The sequence below is a fragment of the Arachis stenosperma genome, chromosome 4 (assembly GCF_014773155.1).
Source record: "Arachis stenosperma cultivar V10309 chromosome 4, arast.V10309.gnm1.PFL2, whole genome shotgun sequence".
Lineage (NCBI taxonomy): Eukaryota > Viridiplantae > Streptophyta > Magnoliopsida > Fabales > Fabaceae > Arachis > Arachis stenosperma.
The window spans coordinates 86,172,774-86,192,978 of NC_080380.1; the positions used below are offsets into that span (position 1 = coordinate 86,172,774).

Below are 20,205 nucleotides of genomic sequence, written 5' to 3' on the forward strand. Positions count from 1 at the left end.
GGACTAAATCATTCGACCTATTACGACATATATATTCTTATTTCATAATTTCACTCTAGCCTTCTCGTACAAATTAAACTAACTAAATTAGTCTCTTATATAGTGACATAAAACACAATACGTTCTGATATAAAAATAAATGTGCAATATATATACAGTACATGATATGCTATATATAAAATATTTTATATGAAAAATATATATGACGTTTTGATACGCGGATGACTTGATATGTAGTATGCTACATATTGGTGAGTTTATATAACTATAGTCTATTAGAGATAGCATTAAAATAAACAGAAAAAAAAAGGTAGAAATAACAACATATAAATATTAATTTAAAGAGGAAAATAAACCAAAGTTAATAAGAAATTAAATAACTAATTAAAACATCCCTAGGGTTTTTTAGTTAACCTCAAAGGAAACAGCACTCGTCCACACATACTCATACTCAAATAAAGCTCTTCATCTCGAGCTTATATAACATACACATCTGAGTTAAGTGAGACTTTAATTTGTCTGGGTAGCAAAAGTCAGTTTAATTTGAAGAAAACAAAAAGAAGAAAGAAACAGAAATCAATTAATTAAACCATAAATAATCCTATGGAGGATTATTGGTAGTATTGGAAGAAGTAAAACCAGAAAGGTGTGTCCAAGAAGCAGGAACAAAATGCTCACTATTACTTGATGAATTATTATTCATCCCCAAAAACTGCCTTGGCAAATTATTATTACTTTCTTCCATCTTCACTACTGAGGCAAAAGTCGACACCTTATTCGGCCGAATAGCACCGCCATCACCACTGCTGCCTCCGCCGTATCCAGAACCCTCACTAGTACTATTTTCAAATTGGTATAGGCCATGTGATGAAGCTTCGAAACCTGTCAAGAAAGGAAATTGTTGTGTTTGTGGAACCCTCCATTGTTCCAAACCTGCAGCTGATAGAAGAGAACTGCCTCCATTGCCGCCACCGGTGACATCACTGCGCAAAGCACTTCCTATGTGAAAATTTAAGTCACCCATTCCTCCCATTGGACCAGAAATTACGGCGTAGTTTAGGCCTAAATCACCGCCACCAACTCCTGAAAAGTGATCTCCAAGTTGCTGATGATGCATTAATGGAGCCATGAATCTCAGCGACGAGGGCACCGGAGGGCTTAGGCCTGCGATTTCAGAGGCAAAGCTGCCACAAGAGACGGTGGGACCTCCGCGATCAGAGCTCGGTGGTGGTGACTTGGAGCCGTTGTTGCTGGTGGTTGTTCCTTTAGTCCTCTTGTTCCTCCGGCAGCCGCCGCCAACCGGAACATTTCTCAAAGCGCCGCCTCGGGTCCAGTACCTCCGGCAGGTCTTGCAGAAGTGCCGGGGCTGAGAGAGGCTGTAGTTGTTGAAGTAGCAAAACTTTGTGTTGGTAGATTCACATCTTGGACACTTTTGTGCTGGCTCTTGCATGGGTATGTTAGCCATCCTTGCCCTGTCCGCCATCGACCCAGGTCTGATGGAGCTAGTACTGGCTCCATGTTGTTGAGTCGATGGCGGAAGAGGTGGTGGTGGAGGATGAAGAAGTTGAGAGCTTGTGCCACCTGTGTTGTTTTGTTGATGATTTGGTTGCTGAAATCGATATGATAAAACAAAAAAAAAAAAAATTAATTGACACAAAAAGATGTGGAGAAGCAAAGAAATCACAAATCTAAGTATATTCAAGACTCAAGAGTTAGGGTATAAACAAAAGTGACAAGAATATATTTAACTTTTTCCTTTGGTGGTTTATTTTTACCTTTTGGAGCAACAAAGAAATTTTATAGAAGAAATCAAACCAAGTTGAAGAAGCCCTTTTTTTTATTTACCTGTTGCTGATGCCAATTGACTGGATCAATATATGCTGGGATGGAAGTATAAACCATTGTTCTTCTTGTTTGGAGCTTTTTCTTTTTTAAAGTTTTGAAGTGTTTTTGGGAGAGAACAGTGGGAATGAAGAATATCACATCAATAAGTTAGAGAGAGAGAGAGAGGTTTGTGAGTGTGTGGTTGAGGTGATCATAGAGATGTGAAAAAGAGAGTGACAAGAAAAGAAAAGAAAAGAAAAGGAGAGGGAATTGAATTGAAGGGTTAGGAGCTGAATGAGAAGCAAAAATTAAAGGAGAGTGCTTTTGAGTATTTATATATATAATTATAGTTTCTTTGTCCATTTCCATCTGCCACCCCTATTGCACTCTTTTTGTTTTATTGCTTTCTAGGGTTTTGAGAAGGCGATGTATGTTTCTTAACCCATAAGCTTTATTTTTGATGCTCTGTAAGTAGTGTGCTTATAAAAAGCTATTGTTTATTATATTATTAGTGCCTCTCTCTCTCCCCCCTCTCTTTTGCATGAGATAAAGCAAAGTGTTTGTGTGTGTCAAATGTGTCAAAGTTACAATAGGGAAAGAAATAAAGAGAGCTATACTAGTATGTATATAATAATAATATACATAGTAGAATATAACATGACAAATAATATTTTCATAAGTTTTTATATACATCTCTATTACATACTTTCACTACAAAAAAAACACCCATTCAGTCACACTTTTTTTAAGCTACATTAGAATAGGTTACGCTTTTCTCAGTGTTGTCTTTTTGTAAGAGAAAAGGAAACACAATTTTGGCATCATTTGAAAAATATAGCCTTAAGTATTATAGAAATCACTTATAAAGCGTAGCCTTTTTTAAATATCTTGGCTACACTTTTTACACCAAAGAGAGCACTTTTAAAGAGTAACTTATTTGTTATAATTTGGGTACTCTTCAAAAACGTCTCCTAATGTATCTAGGGCCAAATACGGCGTATAACTTAGTGAATATTTTCCCCTTTGCCCCCCAAAGCACGCAGATCAGCTAGCTCTTCAGTAACTCGCATCTCACCTTCATTCACTATCAGAGAAAGCCTTCGCGTCCTCACTTCTCACCTTCGCCACTCACCGTTGCTCCTTCCCTACTCACCACTCACCACTCACCACACACGACTTCGCCACTCATCATCAGCTGCTCTCTCCTGCATTGATCGTCAGTTGCGCTCTCTTGCATTGATCGTGAGCTGAACCCTCACCATCATCGTCTCTGCGCTCTGGTCGTCCTCTCTGCGCACACATCGTCGAGAAGGTATCTATAGATTTCCGTTTGGTTTTGAAATTTGGGTGTTTAGAGTTCCAATTTTAGGGTTTTTAATTTGGGGGTTTGGTACAATAATATGGTTTATATGCAACTGTGAATTGTGAATTGATGAACAAGCCATGTATTGTTGATGAACATGCAGGGTTCAAATTGAATACCCCTTTTTTTCCTAATTCTCGCCAAATCCCGTTACCCAGTTTTTGTACGCACCTGCTACCCTCTACGGTGTTGGAGTTCCTTCAAGCTGAGCTCGAGCTTCAGGTAGCGGCTTTGCTTTCCATTCTTAGTAAAATTTGCGTTTTTTTGTTTATTTGATTATTTTTTTTGAATTGTTACTAATTCTGGTTCGCGTGGCGATGTTATTTTGGAATAAAGAGGGAATAGAGGAATTGCTTGTAGTGTTACTAAGCCACATTCAGATCCTGAGGGTGACAATGAGGAGGTACTTTCAGTTTGCTTTGGTACTATATCTGTTGGAGAATTTGTGAGTTGATTAATTTGTTGTAACTGTCAGGTTAGTTAGAAATCAGAAGTTAGTTAGTTTGTTTCAAATTTTGACAATTTGCTGCATTATATCTATTAGACTAGCATCTTTTATAACAGTTATTTTAGTTTCAAAAGTTAGTGTCGATTAGTTTCAAATTCTGATCATTGTAGAACTCGACAAGAAGGAATTTGATTCAAGAGCTGTACCCTTGCATGTTTATAAATTCTAAGTGGCCGGTTCAGTCCCCTATTGCAGCTCTTTCCCATTTCTTGAAGATAAGTATTGCTCATAAGTGTAGCAATGGTCGTATGAGCTAGCTGATTTTGTTTGAAATTTAAAATCAATAGTAAAAATATGTGCATGATAAGCAACTCTTTCCTAGTGTATTTTTGCTTCTTATGCTTACTATATGTCATTCTGTTTCCTGAATTTTGATATCAATTAAAAAACAAATTAGAAGATTTGTTAATAACTTTCAATATGATTGACAAACCCCAATTTGAGGGTTTGTCTTGTATTGAATTTAGAGTATTTTGATAACCTTTTGTCACATTTAGCCTATAAATTAGCATAGTTTTGTTATCTCTCCCGTATTTGTGCCTAAGTGTAAAAACATGCTTTTTAAGCCTTATTTTGATGGATTCTAGTTCCTCTTTGATTCCATAAGATGCCTTGATGTGTTTGCTAGTAATTCCAGGATTGAAATAGGCTAGGCATGGATCAAAGAAAGCAAGGAAGGAAGCATGCAAGTGGAGAGAAGCACAAAAAGCCAAAGAATTGATTTCGGCCAAGCACGCGTACGCGCATAAGGCGCGCGCGCGCACATTGCGACACAGGACAAGGACGCGCACGCGTACCATGCGCGCACGCGTCGTAGTCCGCACGTGATTCTTTTATTACAACACGTGCCTGGCGATTTTGGAAGGTTTCAGCAACCAACTTTGGCGCCAAAATGCATATAAGAGCCAAGGATTGAAGGGGATTGACACACATTCACATCCATAGACTAATTCTAGATCATTATATAGATAGTTTTAGTTAGTTACATTTGTAGAGAGAGAAACTCCAACTTCTCTCTAGGATTCATCTTCATTTTCTCAATTCTCAACCATTCCTTGGTGAGATCTATTGCCACTCTCAATTTACTTTGTTCATGTTGTAGATCCTCATCTCTAATCTCAATTAGTGTTTGTAATTGTTCAATTCTTGTAGATCTTAGAATTAGCTTTGTTGTTTTGGATTCTATTGATTCATTAAAGATCTCATTTTCATTGATGTTCATTGTTAATTGTTGTTAATCTCTTGTGTTGAATTGTTTTAATTCTAAATCTCTTCTCAATTTTACTATGTCTTTCATTCTTGCTCTCCAAGTGTTTGAGAAAATGCCAACTTTAGATATGGAGTAGTATTCCCTCACTTGGCCCAGTGGTTGAGTCATTGGAGACACTTGAATAATGGATGTCAATTGTTGATTAAGAATTGAAGATTGCTAATTGACTTAGAGTGCACTAATGCTAGACTTCCCTAGGGTAAGACTAGGACTTGTGACTTGAGTTAATTACTTTTACTTGACTTTCTTCTATAATTAGGGGTTAACTAAGTGAAGCAACACTCCTTTGTTATCACAATTGAAGGAAGCTATAGTGATGGGACTTCCAATGTTCAACCTTGGCCAAGGCTTTTAATATTGATTGATTGTTGCTTCCTTTTATTCACACTTTTATGCCACACTCTTCAAGCCACAAAAAGACCACTTAACCAATACATGCATCCTTGTAGCATTCCTAGGGAAGAACGACTCGGGACTAATACTCTCGATTATAGATTGTAGATTTGTTTGATGATGGATTTTGCGTCGGTTTAGACTATACTACGATTGACTACTTAATAATTTCTATACCGGCAAAAATTCATTCGTCAAAATGGCGCCGTTGCCGGGGAATGCGCATGAGTGCCATGTCTTTGGTTAATGTAAATATGTGAATATTGTGAATATGTTTGTCTTCTGTTTGTTTGTTAGTTTTTGTTAGTTTTAAGATCTCTATTGGTTTTGTTTCTATTTGCCACTATGAATTCTCATCCTTGTGGTTTTGGATATAACTATGACTATTTTGTAGGCGATGAAAACTTGAATGATGGCTCACATTATGGGAGAGATGAATTCTTAGGAGGGGAGCCATATCCATATGAGCAATCATCATGGCAACCTCCCCCCTCAAGTTACTACAATGGTAATCCGTCCTATAATGCATATCATTCCTATGGATATGATGATTCTTATCATGGTTATACCACTCAACCACCACCATTCTATGTACCATATTCTCAACCCACATCTTATTTCCACCAAGTGCCCACATATGATCCAAATCTATACTCTCCCTATGCATACCCTTGTGACGATTATGAACAAGCAACCCTTGAATCACCACCACTCCAACATTTTTACCCTCCAACCCAAGTCTCCATGGATGAAGCACTTGGTATCATTCTTCAAGAGCAAGAAGAGCTCCAAACCGCCTTCACTAGTTTCACCTCCACCCTCCAAGAATTTACGTCCCGTATAATTTCACCCTCTACCAATAACCAAAATGACTTCCTACCTCAAAGCTTTGATGAATCTTCTTTCCAACCATATTATGATTTCTCCTCTCCGCCACAAACCTCCATGAAAGCATATCAATGTCCATTAATCCAAGAGCAATGTGATCCTACTTATGTTAGTAAAGCGGAACAAGAATTAAGGGATCGTTTCAAGGAAGAAATGGATCGACTTCAAGCAACCATCCGTCAAAAGATAGATTCTTGGGATTCATATCACAAGCGAAATGAGTTCACGGATGATTATAAGAAAGCAACCAAAGAGGGAGGTATGAGAGAGACTTTAGAGTCTCAAGTTAAGCACAAGGAAATGGAGTGTGTGTTGCAACGAGCGGAGGAAATGGAGATTGTTGAAGATAAAGAAGTGGAAGAAGACCTAGAGGAGGTTGAACAAGAAGGAAGTTCCATCAACAAAAACAACTCTACATCAAGTGACAATGGTGATCTTGTTGAAGCTTCCCCCTTCGAATGTGAAGCCAATGTTGAGGAGGGTGCGCAACCTCCAACACATAACTTGATCAATGATAAAGGTTTGAAGGAAGTTAGCAAACAAGAAGAATTTAAAAAGAGTTATCAAAAGATGGAAATCATCATGGAGAAGCCAAAGGAAGTGGAACCTACAATGTCAAGATCATTGAATATCTTCCCTGCTAAGTCGCCGTCCCAATCACAAATTGAGTGGGCAATCATCTCATCCTTTAATTTTCTTGGCCCATATCAATATGCGTTGTTAGAAACGGACGGTCAACTTAGAACCCTTTGTGGGCTAGAGAGTAAGAACGGATTAGATGTTGGTGGACAATGGGAAACAAGGCGCATAAAGGACGGAAAATCAAACTTTGAGTTTCAAAAGCCGAGTGAAGCCAAACTCGATGGGATTAAGATGATGAGTATGAGTTACAAGGAGAATTCAATAAGATTGTCACCCTATTGGAAGCATGAAGATCAAGAAGAAAAGGGGTTGACAAACAAAGTATGGGACCCCGGAACATACATAGATCACTATCAACTTAGGGGCCTTGTTACTTGCTTAGGCCCCCTTGACGGCCTTGTACGTTTAAATTGGGATCCCGGAGGCTATTGGAAGAGCAAACATTGGTGGGGATTCGAAGAAGAGTTCAAGCATAAGCCACCATAGCAAGGACTCCATCAAAATGTCCAACTTAAGGACTTTAACTAAAAGTGCTAGGTGGGAGACACCCCACCATGGTAAACTCTTTCCATACTCTTTTAATTTGGTTTAATAAGTGGTTTGAGTTACCATTGTAGGTAGTTTTTCACTTCATAATTAGCTTGTTTGTGTACACTAGTTGCTAGCATATTAACATGTATGTTGTGCTTAGTAGAAATAGAATAAATCTCAAAACCAACTTGCATTTTAGAAAGTGTGTGATTTTGACTAAATAAGGAGTTGCAGGCACCATGGGGAGTCTTTGGGCAATTAGAGCTTTTAGGCATTTCAAAAAAAAAAAAAAAAGAGGGGGTGGACGCGCGCGCACCATGTACGCGCACGCGTCCATGAGCGGATGCATCATCACCCATATTCCAGAGAGTTGGGCCTCTTATAGGCCAGCATTGTGCCTCAAGCCCAACTCACTCCACGCTTACGCGCACTACGTGCGTGCGCGTCCATACAACTATAAGGAAACGCACGCGTACGCACACCTGCCGCGTACGCGTGAATCGGCTGCTGCAACTTCTGGGCCAACACCCAGAGAGTTGAGCCGGCTCTGGGCAAACAATAAGCCCCTGGCCCAACTCAACTCGCGCGGACGCGTACATGCCGCGTGCGCGTCCATAAGCCAAGAGAAGAAAAGGACGCGAGCGCACGTGTCGCGCTTGCGCGCCCTATGGCAAAGTGCCAAGTATACGCGGACGCGCACATACCGCGTACGCGCAGGCCCGGTGGTGCAACCCCCAGGCCATTGACCAGAGAGTTATGCCTCATATGTGCCAACCTTAAGCCTCCAGCCCAGCCCCTTGCACGCGTGCGCGCACGGTACGCGCACGCATCCTTGCCTATTTTGATCGTCCACGCGTGGGCGCATTGTGCGCGCACGCGTAGGTCCCTAGATTCCTTAATGCGCGCGGACGCGCAAGGTGCGCGCGCGCGTCAATTTAAAATGATGATGACCTAATGCGCGACGCGCACTGTGCAGTCGCGCAGAAACCCCATCCCCCATTTCCATCTTCTTCTTCTATCCCCTCCGCCACCTCTGCTCCGCCGGCAGCCACCACCGGACGGCTACCTTCCCTCACCACCCACACCCCCTTCTCCTTCCCTCTCATCACCACCCAAACCCTCTTCTCCTTTTTTTTCTCTCTCTCTCTCTTTCTCACTCATCCACCCCACCTCCCCGCGGCAGCAGCACCGGCGACCACCACGGCCACCACCGCTCACCATCAACCCTCTCTCTCTCATCCATTCACTTCCTTCTCCCTCCCTGCCAGCCACTCACCCTCTCTCCGCCTCGGTTGAACTTCCACCACCGCGGCCACCATCCTCTCCGCCACCACCTACGGCGGTGCAAGCTTCTGCCTCCGCTGCCCTTACCCCTATCCCAACTCTACTTTCCATTCTCGGTTCTTCCCCGCTCCCAGGGTCCTGCTCCAATTTCTGTTCTCTTTAACTGTTCCTTTCCGTTAATTACTGTATATTTCTGTTAGTTAGTCTGATTTCAAATGTTGTATGTGAGGATTAGTTAGAAATAATTGCGGTTAGGTAGCTAGGGCTGGATAGAGGATTCTAGGCCTGATAAGTGCTCCGTTTGTGTTTATTTTCTGTTTGTTTGCTTGTTTGCTAAGTGCCAAATTTGAGTTGCTCTGTATGCAATTTGTGCTGCCTGGATGCTTTCTTATTGCTACTGTGATTGGTTGATACTATATTCATGTTGCTTGTGCTATGTTGCAATCCGGGAACGTCCAATTTTAAGCCGGAATGCTGCTCAATTTTCAGGAATTATTTTCTTTCTAGTCTTTATTGACAAATTGAACTTGGCATATTAATTCTTTGAACATTTGCCTAATGCACGCAAGTTCTTAATTGGGCTAATTTCAGTTTTTTTTTATCTGACTCCTGGAATTGACATTCACTGGCATTTTTAACCCTCTTGACCATCACTTTGAGCCATGATGATGAACATGCCTATTCCTTATAAATTGTGCACATTGTTGGAAACATTGAATTCTTGGTTTATGGCTATGTTCTCTGATTCTTACTTGATGTCCATGTTTCAAGTTTAATTCACATCATGTTTGCTTGCCATCTATCTTACAGCCTGAAAAATGTTTTACTTGCTTCATGCTACGTGCTTAATTGCCTATATTCTATTCCATTTTTCAGGATGTCGGAAAAAGGGAAAGGAAAAGCATCATCTTCCAAAAAGAGGAAGAAAACACCAAACCCCACTTTTGCTTCACTGCTTGCCTATGCTCAAAACCCTCTACATGATATGGATAAAGCAAACCAATTACTACCGGCTCAGGATACGATCAAATTCCCCAATCTCTACTGTGAACTCAGATTCCCAAGCTACAATTCAAAGAATCTGAATACTGAAAAGAAGCTGGTTATTCCATCAGATTTGACCGACATCATCCACCAGCGTATTGACCGGATGGGTTTGGCCTTTTTGGATAGGGAATTGAGCCGGGTGAACCGATCTTGGGTGCAGGAGTTCTACTGCAATTTCTTCCGCCACACCCTTGATTCGGTACTTGTTAGGGGGATTGAGATACCCATCACAGAGCAGGCCATAGAGGATGCCCTTACTTGCCGGCTTAGGACCAGTGACACCGATGCATTCATGCAGGCCGAGATAGACCTTCACTGCATGACTTTTGATTTTGAGGCATTGAGGGCAGTGGTAGCTACTCCGGATGCTCCTTGGGTTATGGATGCCGATAACACGGCACCCAAGGGGATGCACTTTAGTTATCTGAGCCGAGAGGCCAAGACTTGGCAGCAGATTTTCGCTCATTACGTCATGCCTACGACTCATTTCACAGAGATCCCAGTTGCCATGTTGATCTTGATCAGCTGTGTGATGGAGGGGAGAGATGTTTATTACCCCCAGCTGATCAGGCGGTTCATGTGGAGGGCCCACATCCGAGGTCTCTTTCCTTTTCTGGTCTTGGTCACTCAGATGATTCAGCGGGCCGGAGTTCCGTGGCACCAGGATGATGTATCACCACCTCCACCGCTCCCTCAGAAGGAGCCAATTACTATTCCGTGGGGATCCTGGGTGCACGAGAGGCCCGCCTCGCACCGTCGATCTCGAGCCAGAGCAGCAGTTGAGGGAGCTGGACCCTCGTCATCCTCAGCCCCTGCAGGAGCATCTACCGCAGCCGCACCTCAGCTGCTTTACCTGTTAGTTCAGCGTCTCTTCCGGTACATGGAGCGCAGCCAGCGCCAGATCATGCGTCGCCTAGATCGGATTGACCAGATGTTCGTGGCCCAGGGCCTTGAGCTGCCACCTCTACCAGAGTCTTCCGGTTCTGATGAGGAGACCCATGAGGAGGAGCACGCAGATTTACAGACTGAGGGTGTTCATGTGGCTGAGCCAGCACATATGGAGACACCACCTCAGACACAGGAGTCTCAGCCGGTACCACCGCCACAGCCAGAGCCTACCGGTGTACCTATCCCGGATCCTCAGGATTAGCATCGAGGACGATGCTTGATCTTAAGTGTGGGGAGGTAGCCGGTGGCATCATTAGATACCGGTGAACATTTTAGCCACTTTTCTAGCTATCTCACTTTGCACACCTTTTGTGTATATTTGATGAATTTTGAGTTTATTTTAGATACTTTTACTGCTTGATACTTTTACTGCTTATTTTGGATTTATTTTGGATTTTAGATACTTTGATGCTTATGGATATCCTTGGATGTTTTAGATGATAGATTCCACACTTTTAGTTGGATTCTTCTTTATACATTTTGTTTATCTTTGTTTTTAGTTTGTAGTTGTGATTAGAAATCATACTTTGGATTGCAAATATTTAGTCACCCTTTTTGCATAAAGTATTGGTTTTAAGTGAAAAAGGAAAGGGTGAACTAAGAAATTTTTGAACTTTTCAATCACAACAATGCTTAGTCAAACATTGAGATTTTTCAAGAAGTTTAAATATAGGGCATTAACCCAATTGATTGAAAGAAAATTTTTGGTGAAACTTGCTTGAATTTCATACTTTGTGAAGCATGTATTGAACTAAGAACACAAGCTTGTGAGACTTGAGCCTATTGATGTGGTTACATTTTATAACCACTTATTTTCCATTCTTGTGTGAAAATGTTCTCTTTCTATGATTGTGATCCTTGATTTGCTTGATTCTATATATCCATTTATTTCTTGTATTTATGCATTTATATGATTGGGGCCATCACTTCATTAGCCACTTACCCAAAATAGCCAACCTTTTATTCTCCATTGTTAGCCAATTTTGAGCCTATGCTTAACCAATTTATTCTCAATTTAGCTCATTACAAGCCCAAGGCGGAAAACCAATGAAAAGTCCTTGTTTGGAACTTTGATTAGCCTAGGCTAGTGAGAGTGTTTATTATTCAAAGTTGGTGAGGCTTGGGAACATTGGATAGGATAAAAGGGGTAGTACACTTTCATGTTTAGGAATTGGGTACATATTCATGTATTGATTAAATGTAAAGACCTTATGCATTGATGTTCTTGTATATAGTTTGAAAGAAGAAAAAAAAAGTATATAAAGAAAAAAAATGAATGAAAAGAAAAAAAAAAGAGAAAAAATTTATGATGATGAAAAAAAAAAGAAAAAAAGAAGAAAAAGAAAAAAAAATATATAAGAAAGAGGGGACAAAATGCCCCAAAGTGAAGTCAATAAAAGGAATCAATGCATAGGTGTTATGAATCAAATAAGAATGCATGAGTATGTAAGAAAAAGTGAAGAATGGGTAGTTAGGATAGCTTGCATTTGTATAGGTCATTAAATAGGTTAGGTGGGAAAGTCTATGCTAATCAAAGATTCAATCCTAGTCCACTTAACCATGAATGATCCTACCTTGACCCTAACCCCATTACAACCTAAATGAAAGACCTCATGATGAATGTATGCATGCATTAAATAAGTGTTGATTGTTAGAAGAAAATCAAATTTTGGAAAACATGATTAGAAGAGAATTGAGTGAATTAACCCTTAAACACTTGAGTGAATAGAGCGGATACATATCCGGTGAGGGTTCAAAAGTTCAATTACATGTATTCACCCATATTATCTATATTCTTGCAAGTTGAACTCTTTTTGATAATTCAATACAATTGTGGTTTGGACTTAATTCCTATTGCCTAGCTCTTGTACTTACACATGTTCTTGGGAATTGATTTGTTTGAACTAAGCATTTCCAATTGCTTTAGGTAGTTGCATTTAGATAGGATTCACATAGTTTAGTTGCATTCAAATAAATGTCATAACCCTTTAGTTCCCTCTTATTTTAGCATGAGGACATGCTAAGGTTTAAGTGTGGGGAGGTTGACAAACCCCAATTTGAGGGTTTGTCTTGTATTGAATTTAGAGTATTTTGATAACCTTTTGTCACATTTAGCCTATAAATTAGCATGGTTTTGTTATCTCTCCCGTATTTGTGCCTAAGTGTAAAAACATGCTTTTTAAGCCTTATTTTGATGGATTCTAGTTCCTCTTTGATTCCATAAGATGCCTTGATGTGTTTGCTAGTAATTCCAGGATTGAAATAGGCTAGGCATGGATCAAAGAAAGCAAGGAAGGAAGCATGCAAGTGGAGAGAAGCACAAAAAGCCAAAGAATTTATTTCGGCCAAGCACGCGTACGCGCACAAGGCGCGCGCGCGCACATTGCGACACAGGACAAGGACGCGCACGCGTACCGTGCGCGCACGCATCGTAGTCCGCACGTGATTCTTTTATTACAACACGTGCCTGGCGATTTTGGAAGGTTTCAGCAACCAACTTTGGCGCCAAAATGCATATAAGAGCCAAGGATTGAAGGGGATTGACACACATTCACATCCATAGACTAATTCTAGATCATTATATAGATAGTTTTAGTTAGTTACATTTGTAGAGAGAGAAACTCCAACTTCTCTCTAGGATTCATCTTCATTTTCTCAATTCTCAACCATTCCTTGGTGAGATCTATTGCCACTCTCAATTTACTTTGTTCATGTTGTAGATCCTCATCTCTAATCTCAATTAGTGTTTGTAATTGTTCAATTCTTGTAGATCTTAGAATTAGCTTTGTTGTTTTGGATTCTATTGATTCATTAAAGATCTCATTTTCATTGATGTTCATTGTTAATTGTTGTTAATCTCTTGTGTTGAATTATTTTAATTCTAAATCTCTTCTCAATTTTACTATGTCTTTCATTCTTGCTCTCCAAGTGTTTGAGAAAATGCCAACTTTAGATATGGAGTAGTATTCCCTCACTTGGCCCAGTGGTTGAGTCATTGGAGACACTTGAATAATGGATGTCAATTGTTGATTAAGAATTGAGGATTGCTAATTGACTTAGAGTGCACTAAAGCTAGACTTCCCTAGGGTAAGACTAGGACTTGTGACTTGAGTTAATTACTTTTACTTGACTTTTCTCTATAATTAGGGGTTAACTAAGTGAAGCAACACTCCTTTGTTATCACAATTGAAGGAAGCTATAGTGATGGGACTTCCAATGTTCAACCTTGGCCAAGGCTTTTAATATTGATTGATTGTTGCTTCCTTTTATTCACACTTTTATGCCACACTCTTCAAGCCACAAAAAGACCACTTAACCAATACATGCATCCTTGTAGCATTCCTAGGGAAGAACGACTCGGAACTAATACTCTCGATTATAGATTGTAGATTTGTTTGATGATGGATTTTGCGTCGGTTTAGACTATACTACGATTGACTACTTAATAATTTCTATACAGGCAAAAATTCATTCGTCAATGATGCTACAATTTACATTTTACAAAACATCATATATGAATGAGTTGCTGATCCTTTTCTATGTTCTTGGAAGTTATATTATTTTAAACACCAACTGCCAATGTACGTTCAGCTGATTTACTCGAATCAGTGTCACATTGGAACTAACCTTCTTTCTTTGTTTTTTCAGTCTAACTCAACTGTGTCATCATTTGGATTATGAAACAGATCTCGAGGATGTGAAGTATTGGAGTGGCACAATGAGGTTGTTGGAGTTTGGGTGCCTGGTTGTAGTTCCATGTGGTATTCTTATGTCTGTGAAAGCTGAGATTAGCATTACTCTTTCTTTTAGTTGCATTATCATACTGCTGGTTTAAGCTATGTACCTACCTTATTTTAATTTAACTTTTTTGCATAAGACAGCTATAAGAAATGCTTGATTACAAGTAAAGCAAGTTGATTCCTTCGTGCCAAACAGAGTTGGAGTTTTGGTTCCAATTTTAGAGTTGTCTTTAGGGATTATTGAGTAACTTTTTATATTAACTTTGAATTTGCTAGTATATTTCTTATAGGAAGGGCATCTTTGGAAATTGGGAAGGGTATATTAAATTGAGACTAAAAGGAAACCTTTTTACTAGTATACTTTGTGGCAGAATTTATTGTAATTTTGAATCTACCAATGATTTTTATTGTTGCTTTATGTTGTGGAGGCTGCTGTGAGTTATGAGATTGGAGTCATTTTCAGGTTTTATTTGTATTTATTTAATTTTCTATAGCGAATGTGATTTCTTTTCAAGTAGGTGCTTCTCTATGTGGATGAGAAAAAAATAGCAGCTTTATTTTTCCAATGATTGTTATGGTATTTAATTAAACTGATATAATCTGCAATGCAATTTTTTGTACTTTTGACTATTGTATCAACATGTAGATAACCTTTCTACTGAATCTGTTGCTCAGATATTCAGAAAAAAAAGCCCAAGAAGTAAAACTCAAACTTGTTTACAATTTCATAATTACTAAGGGGCCTATTTTGATCATCCCTTATTTTGATGAACAAGTTCTCATGAAAAAGGATTGGTATAAGAAGTGAGGACCTAGAAGATTCATTGGAGTTATTGATAAAGGGTTGTAGCATGTCCCTTTCATTTCCAAGGCTTGTGATTCCAGCAGCAATCTATGGTATTTCGGCTCTGTCCCATCAGTATTTTACCAATGATTTCTTTGATTTTCAGGTAAAATTTAAAACTTATGCTATATAATATTTGAAGTGCACATTACTAGACAAAACACATTCTCATTTGCATTAATATATATCATTCATTTTAACTTGTGCCGGTCATATTTGGGATGTTTGTGTACAAGGCTGCAGTTCTAGTTCAAGTTAATAGAGACAATGAAGACTTGCAATTAATATTTCCAGAAAATGACTTACTCAATTGAATGATATTTTATTTGAAGGGAAATGAAGAGAGCTATAACCAAAGCTATTCACTGCTTAAAGTCCTTCAAATTTTAATGGTTGAGGCCATTGTTGGCATAGTTGGAGTTGGTCAATTGGTTCTAATAATTGTCAGAAGATGCAGCTTTGATATGTCCATTTTTATTTTGTTCATTCCAATTTAAGATTTTGATCATAGTTCTCTATTAATGAACTGAGTTTTATTGAGTTGCAAAAGTAATATATGTAATGTAATGTGAATGCAGGCAATAATTAGGGGTGTGACATGGCTTCTACATTATTTTTGGAATGTACACAATTAGCATGTTTATTTGATTCTCGATTTGGTAGTGAATTTGTTTGAAGTTATTTATTATGATGATGAATTGTTGATTTGCTGCAGATTGAGCATTAAGATCCAGTTGCATCTGATGCATTCCATGAATGGTAACCGCCGATGATTTAGATCGAGTCTCCATTTGGAACTGGGAACACCGCCAATGCTGCTCTGCTCTCTGCTCGCCCAGTCTTCGTCAAGAATTTGCTTCAATATATGTTTAATTTAGTCACATATGTTAGGTGCTCTATTTGACATCAATTTATTTTTTTCTCTTCTATCAGAAGATTAATAACTTTTATTAGAAGATACTTATGTAGGATACGATATTTTGGTTTTTTATAGTTTATTAGTAGTAAATTCTAAGTGATCTAATGTATATTTTGATATGGGTATGTTTAATTTAGTGTGAGATGTATGAATACTCATTTATGATCATCCCAATATTTTTAGTTCATTATAAATATATTTTTTTAAAGGATAATTTTTATTATTTAAAGAATATTGTATGGTATTATGTATTTATTTTTATTTTATAATTTTTGACTAATTTAATTAAAAAAATAGGATTATATATATAATCATATTACTAAATATTAGGTTTTAGAAAAAAATTATTAGAATATATATATATATATATATATATATATATATATATATATATATATATATATATATATAAAAATAAAAAAAACAATGAGGGACCTAAGGCTACACTTATATATAGTAGCTATAGTATACAAAAAAAAGAGGGACCTAAGGTTATGCTTATAAAAAGTAGCTATGGTATACAATGTGACTACGCTTTACAAGTGATGCAATAACGTTGAAAAGTATAGCCTATTCTGGAAAAATGAAAGCTGAAAAGCATAGCCTTTGGTCCTGGACAGCATCACTTAAAAAGCGTAGCCTATTCCCAAACCTCAAAAGCGTAGCCTTTGGTGCAGAAAAGCGTAGCCTTTGAGAATAGGCAACGGCCGAATAGGAATCACCCCAAAAAGCGTAGCCGTAGCCCAAAAAGCATAGCCGTAGCCTAAAGCATCATTTTTTTTTTATTTTTGACTACACTTTTCAAGTGTACCTGAATGAGTGTTTTTCTTGTAGTGTTTTTTATGATATAAAATAAGTTTTATTTTTTTATTTTTATCCTATTTTTATTTCCAAAAGTAAAGCATATATAAAAAGTGTATACTAATCATGCATATATAATATTTCTAATATACTATGTATAGATACGGGCCTAAATATACATGCTAGGAATTTAGTGCAGAAGGGCCAACACTAACTTCAATTATGATTTTTCTTAATAAGTAAAAGTTTAGATAAATAAAATTGACAATAATCATTTTTAGTAAGTTGAATTGCAGTTGCTAGTGGTCGTGTGGCTGTCGTGATTATTTCCGGTATTATTGTCGCTTTTATGATGTCCACGTGACCATTTTAATTTTGATGCGGTTATATTTTTTTGGTTGTACACGGTATTTTTGGGTTGCTGCATGCACAAGACGGGATTCGAACTCCTGACACTTGCTTAAGTGGACGAGTGAGCTGATCATTCGACCAACCCAAATTGGTTTGATGCGGTTATATTAAGATCAAATAATTAAGTATAAAAAATATCAGCGTATTATGACTAATATACAGATGCGATAACTATTACAGTTACGGACTGCACAATAAAGGTACTTAAGAATTATTTTCACATAACACTTGAACATTCAACGCCAAATTACTAATTGTCTCGTCCATAGTCTTTAAAAACTTAAAATTAGGATTATATTATAAAATATCTTTGCTACAGTCTATTTCAATATTTGATACTAGGATAATTGTCGGATTTTGAGAATTTGGGTTGTAATCCGGATTCGTGCTTTTGTCGAAACTTGAGCCGGGCCAAGAATATCACTTTTTGATAGAATGTTTGAGTAATAGTAACGTAGAAGTGGTTGAATTTTCTGTTATTTACATTGTTTACTGTCGCTCATCGTATATATCTTTGAATAAAAATAAACAGAGTCTGGTATTAGCTCACGGTCGGCCTCTTGTATTGGCATCCTCCGAAATCATCATGGAAATTTGATCGCGGTCTTTAGTATAAATTTGGGTAATTACTCAATTATTTTGGTAGAATTTAGAAAATCTTCTTTCAGTTCTATGTTGCTTTTCAACGAGAATATAGCAATGTTTAAGAGAGACCAGACTCTAGAGTAACTTTGGAGTTTGCTAAAACTATTGAGAAAGTCTAGGTACCAGCAGATTTTGTAGTTTTTAGCTATTAATTAGTTATCAATAATGTTTTTAATGGTGTGAGATTGTATCTAATGGTGTAGAATCATTCAATTTCTTTTTGATGATTAAGTGCTGGTCAGAATTTAATAAAAATACTGGCCCTAGCACTCCTCAAAACTATTTTTACGACTCTCATTTAATTTTTTTTAGCGCAATTCAAACTTTGCTAGTCAAAGAGTGAAATGCGACTAGAGGTGTTCATGGATCAGATCCGATTCGTATATCCGCGGTATTTATCCGAATTTAATCCAAAAATTGTGGATATGGATCCGATCCGCAAAGCTATCAAATCCGCACACTTATAGGATTAAATTGCGAATTCTATGTAGGTATCGTATATCTACAGATCTGCAAAAATAAATAAATAAATAAATAATTAAATATTTTTCTTATGTTTTATTTCAACTAATAATTATCATATATATCGTATTATTTTAGTTTTATTATTTAAAAAAAATATGTTTAATATTATTTTAAAAATAAACATATTTAAAAGAGTAGAAAATAAGAATTTTATTAATAAGTTTTAATAAAACTAAGTTTTTAAAAATATTTTTGTATTTTACGAATATATCTGATATCCGATTCGATCCGATCTACAAATGTGCAGATCGAATCAAATCCAAGTTTAAAAATTGCGAATATTTGAACGGATGATTTTAGTGCCGATCGGATTGAGATTTTGACTATATTCGATCCGATCCGCGTTCACCCTAAATGCGACACTTAATAATGTATTTAAATAAAAAAAATAGTTGTGTGAATTAGTTAATTAAATTTAGACACAGCCAAATTCCATTCTTATTTATTTATGTGATTGACTTTCTAGTATGATTTTTTTTCATCTTGGTTGTTGAATATTAAGAGAGTATCTTTTCTTAAAATAATTTTGTGTTATTTTGTTTTTTGGACGTCAGTTGATTATAAAAGATAATGTGGTTCAGAGTTCAGACAAATAATAATAATAATAATAAATTGAAATTAAAAAAGAAAAGGTGTTCAATATGTGCTTTAGTGTCCCGACCGAGTGAAACTTTTCTTGATCAGGTCTGTTCCCTTCCCCCTCTTACTTTTCTGCATGGAAAATATTTATCTCACGCGCCACCAAATGAGAGACCTTGCAAACTATCATGTATGGTAGGTGTGGTAATATAGTTAGGTAGATTTAAGGGTAGGACCCCCCTTTGTGACTTTTTCCGGAGTAGCTTTGTTTGTTGTTGTTTTCATTTTTAATTTTTTTTTTCCTTTTTAAATGGATAATAGAGGTTAATACCAAAATAAAGGAGCATTTGATGTGTTAGAAGTTAGAATATTTGGGAAATGAAATGTGTGTTATGCTGAAAATATATCAGATCTTCTTCCAAAAATGGATGACTTTTGCTTTGCCTAGGTTTTAATTGATACGTCACTCACGGCCGTAAGTAATTTGGACATATCAGTTTCTAAGAAAAAAATTAAATTTAAAATTTATGAAAAATATTAGAAATAAAACCGAAACAAATTATATAATATTAAAAATATTTTTAAAATTTTTTTGAATAATATTAGGGACAAGAAGCTAGCTTTACCCTAACTAAAGTCTCTTTAAAGTTTTAATTTATATTCATTTTCTTTTTATGTTTCTTGGAGTGATAACAAAATTTAGATCTCCACATTTCGTATGTGACGAGGAGAAAATATTGAAATATATTGATTAAAGTTATCAATTCGTTATTTAAAAGATTTAATTTCAAAGTATTCTTCATATTTTTTGTAAATTTTTTAAATTCTTTATCTATTTTTACTTGTTTTTCAGTCTTTTCAGTAACCAATTTTTATCAAAATTCAAAATAAAATTGTAGCCACGAAAATCTTATATTTTTCACTTGATTTCAACACAAATTCAACCCCAATTTAAGGGTTAGGATTTTGTATTCAAGCAGCCACAAGAACACAAGTTCATAGCTTGAATTTCATCAAATTTCATCAAATTTTCACCAAAATTT

At 37.2% G+C, this 20,205-nt stretch overlaps 1 protein-coding gene across 1 annotated transcript; it reads right to left on the bottom strand.

Moving 5' to 3' along the window:
• Window positions 1-431: 431 nt before the first annotated feature.
• LOC130976577 (dof zinc finger protein DOF2.4-like) lies at window positions 432-2,008 on the bottom strand. Its single transcript, XM_057901468.1, has 2 exons — window positions 1,846-2,008; window positions 432-1,609 (listed from the first exon to the last, which is right to left on the bottom strand). Exons 1-2 carry the CDS (start codon window positions 1,900-1,902, stop codon window positions 602-604), a joined length of 1,065 nt encoding a protein of 354 aa, XP_057757451.1. The 5' UTR covers window positions 1,903-2,008; the 3' UTR covers window positions 432-601.
• Between the last annotated feature and the right edge of the window lie 18,197 nt (window positions 2,009-20,205).

Excerpts from the sequence above, each read along its gene's own strand:
- LOC130976577 (XM_057901468.1), bottom strand. The coding sequence starts at position 1,902 with ATGGTTTATACTTCCATCCCAGCATATATTGATCCAGTCAATTGGCAT. Across the intron at positions 1,610-1,845 it reads TCAATTGGCATCAGCAACAG|CAACCAAATCATCAACAAAA; the intron begins GTAAATAAAAAA and ends TATCGATTTCAG.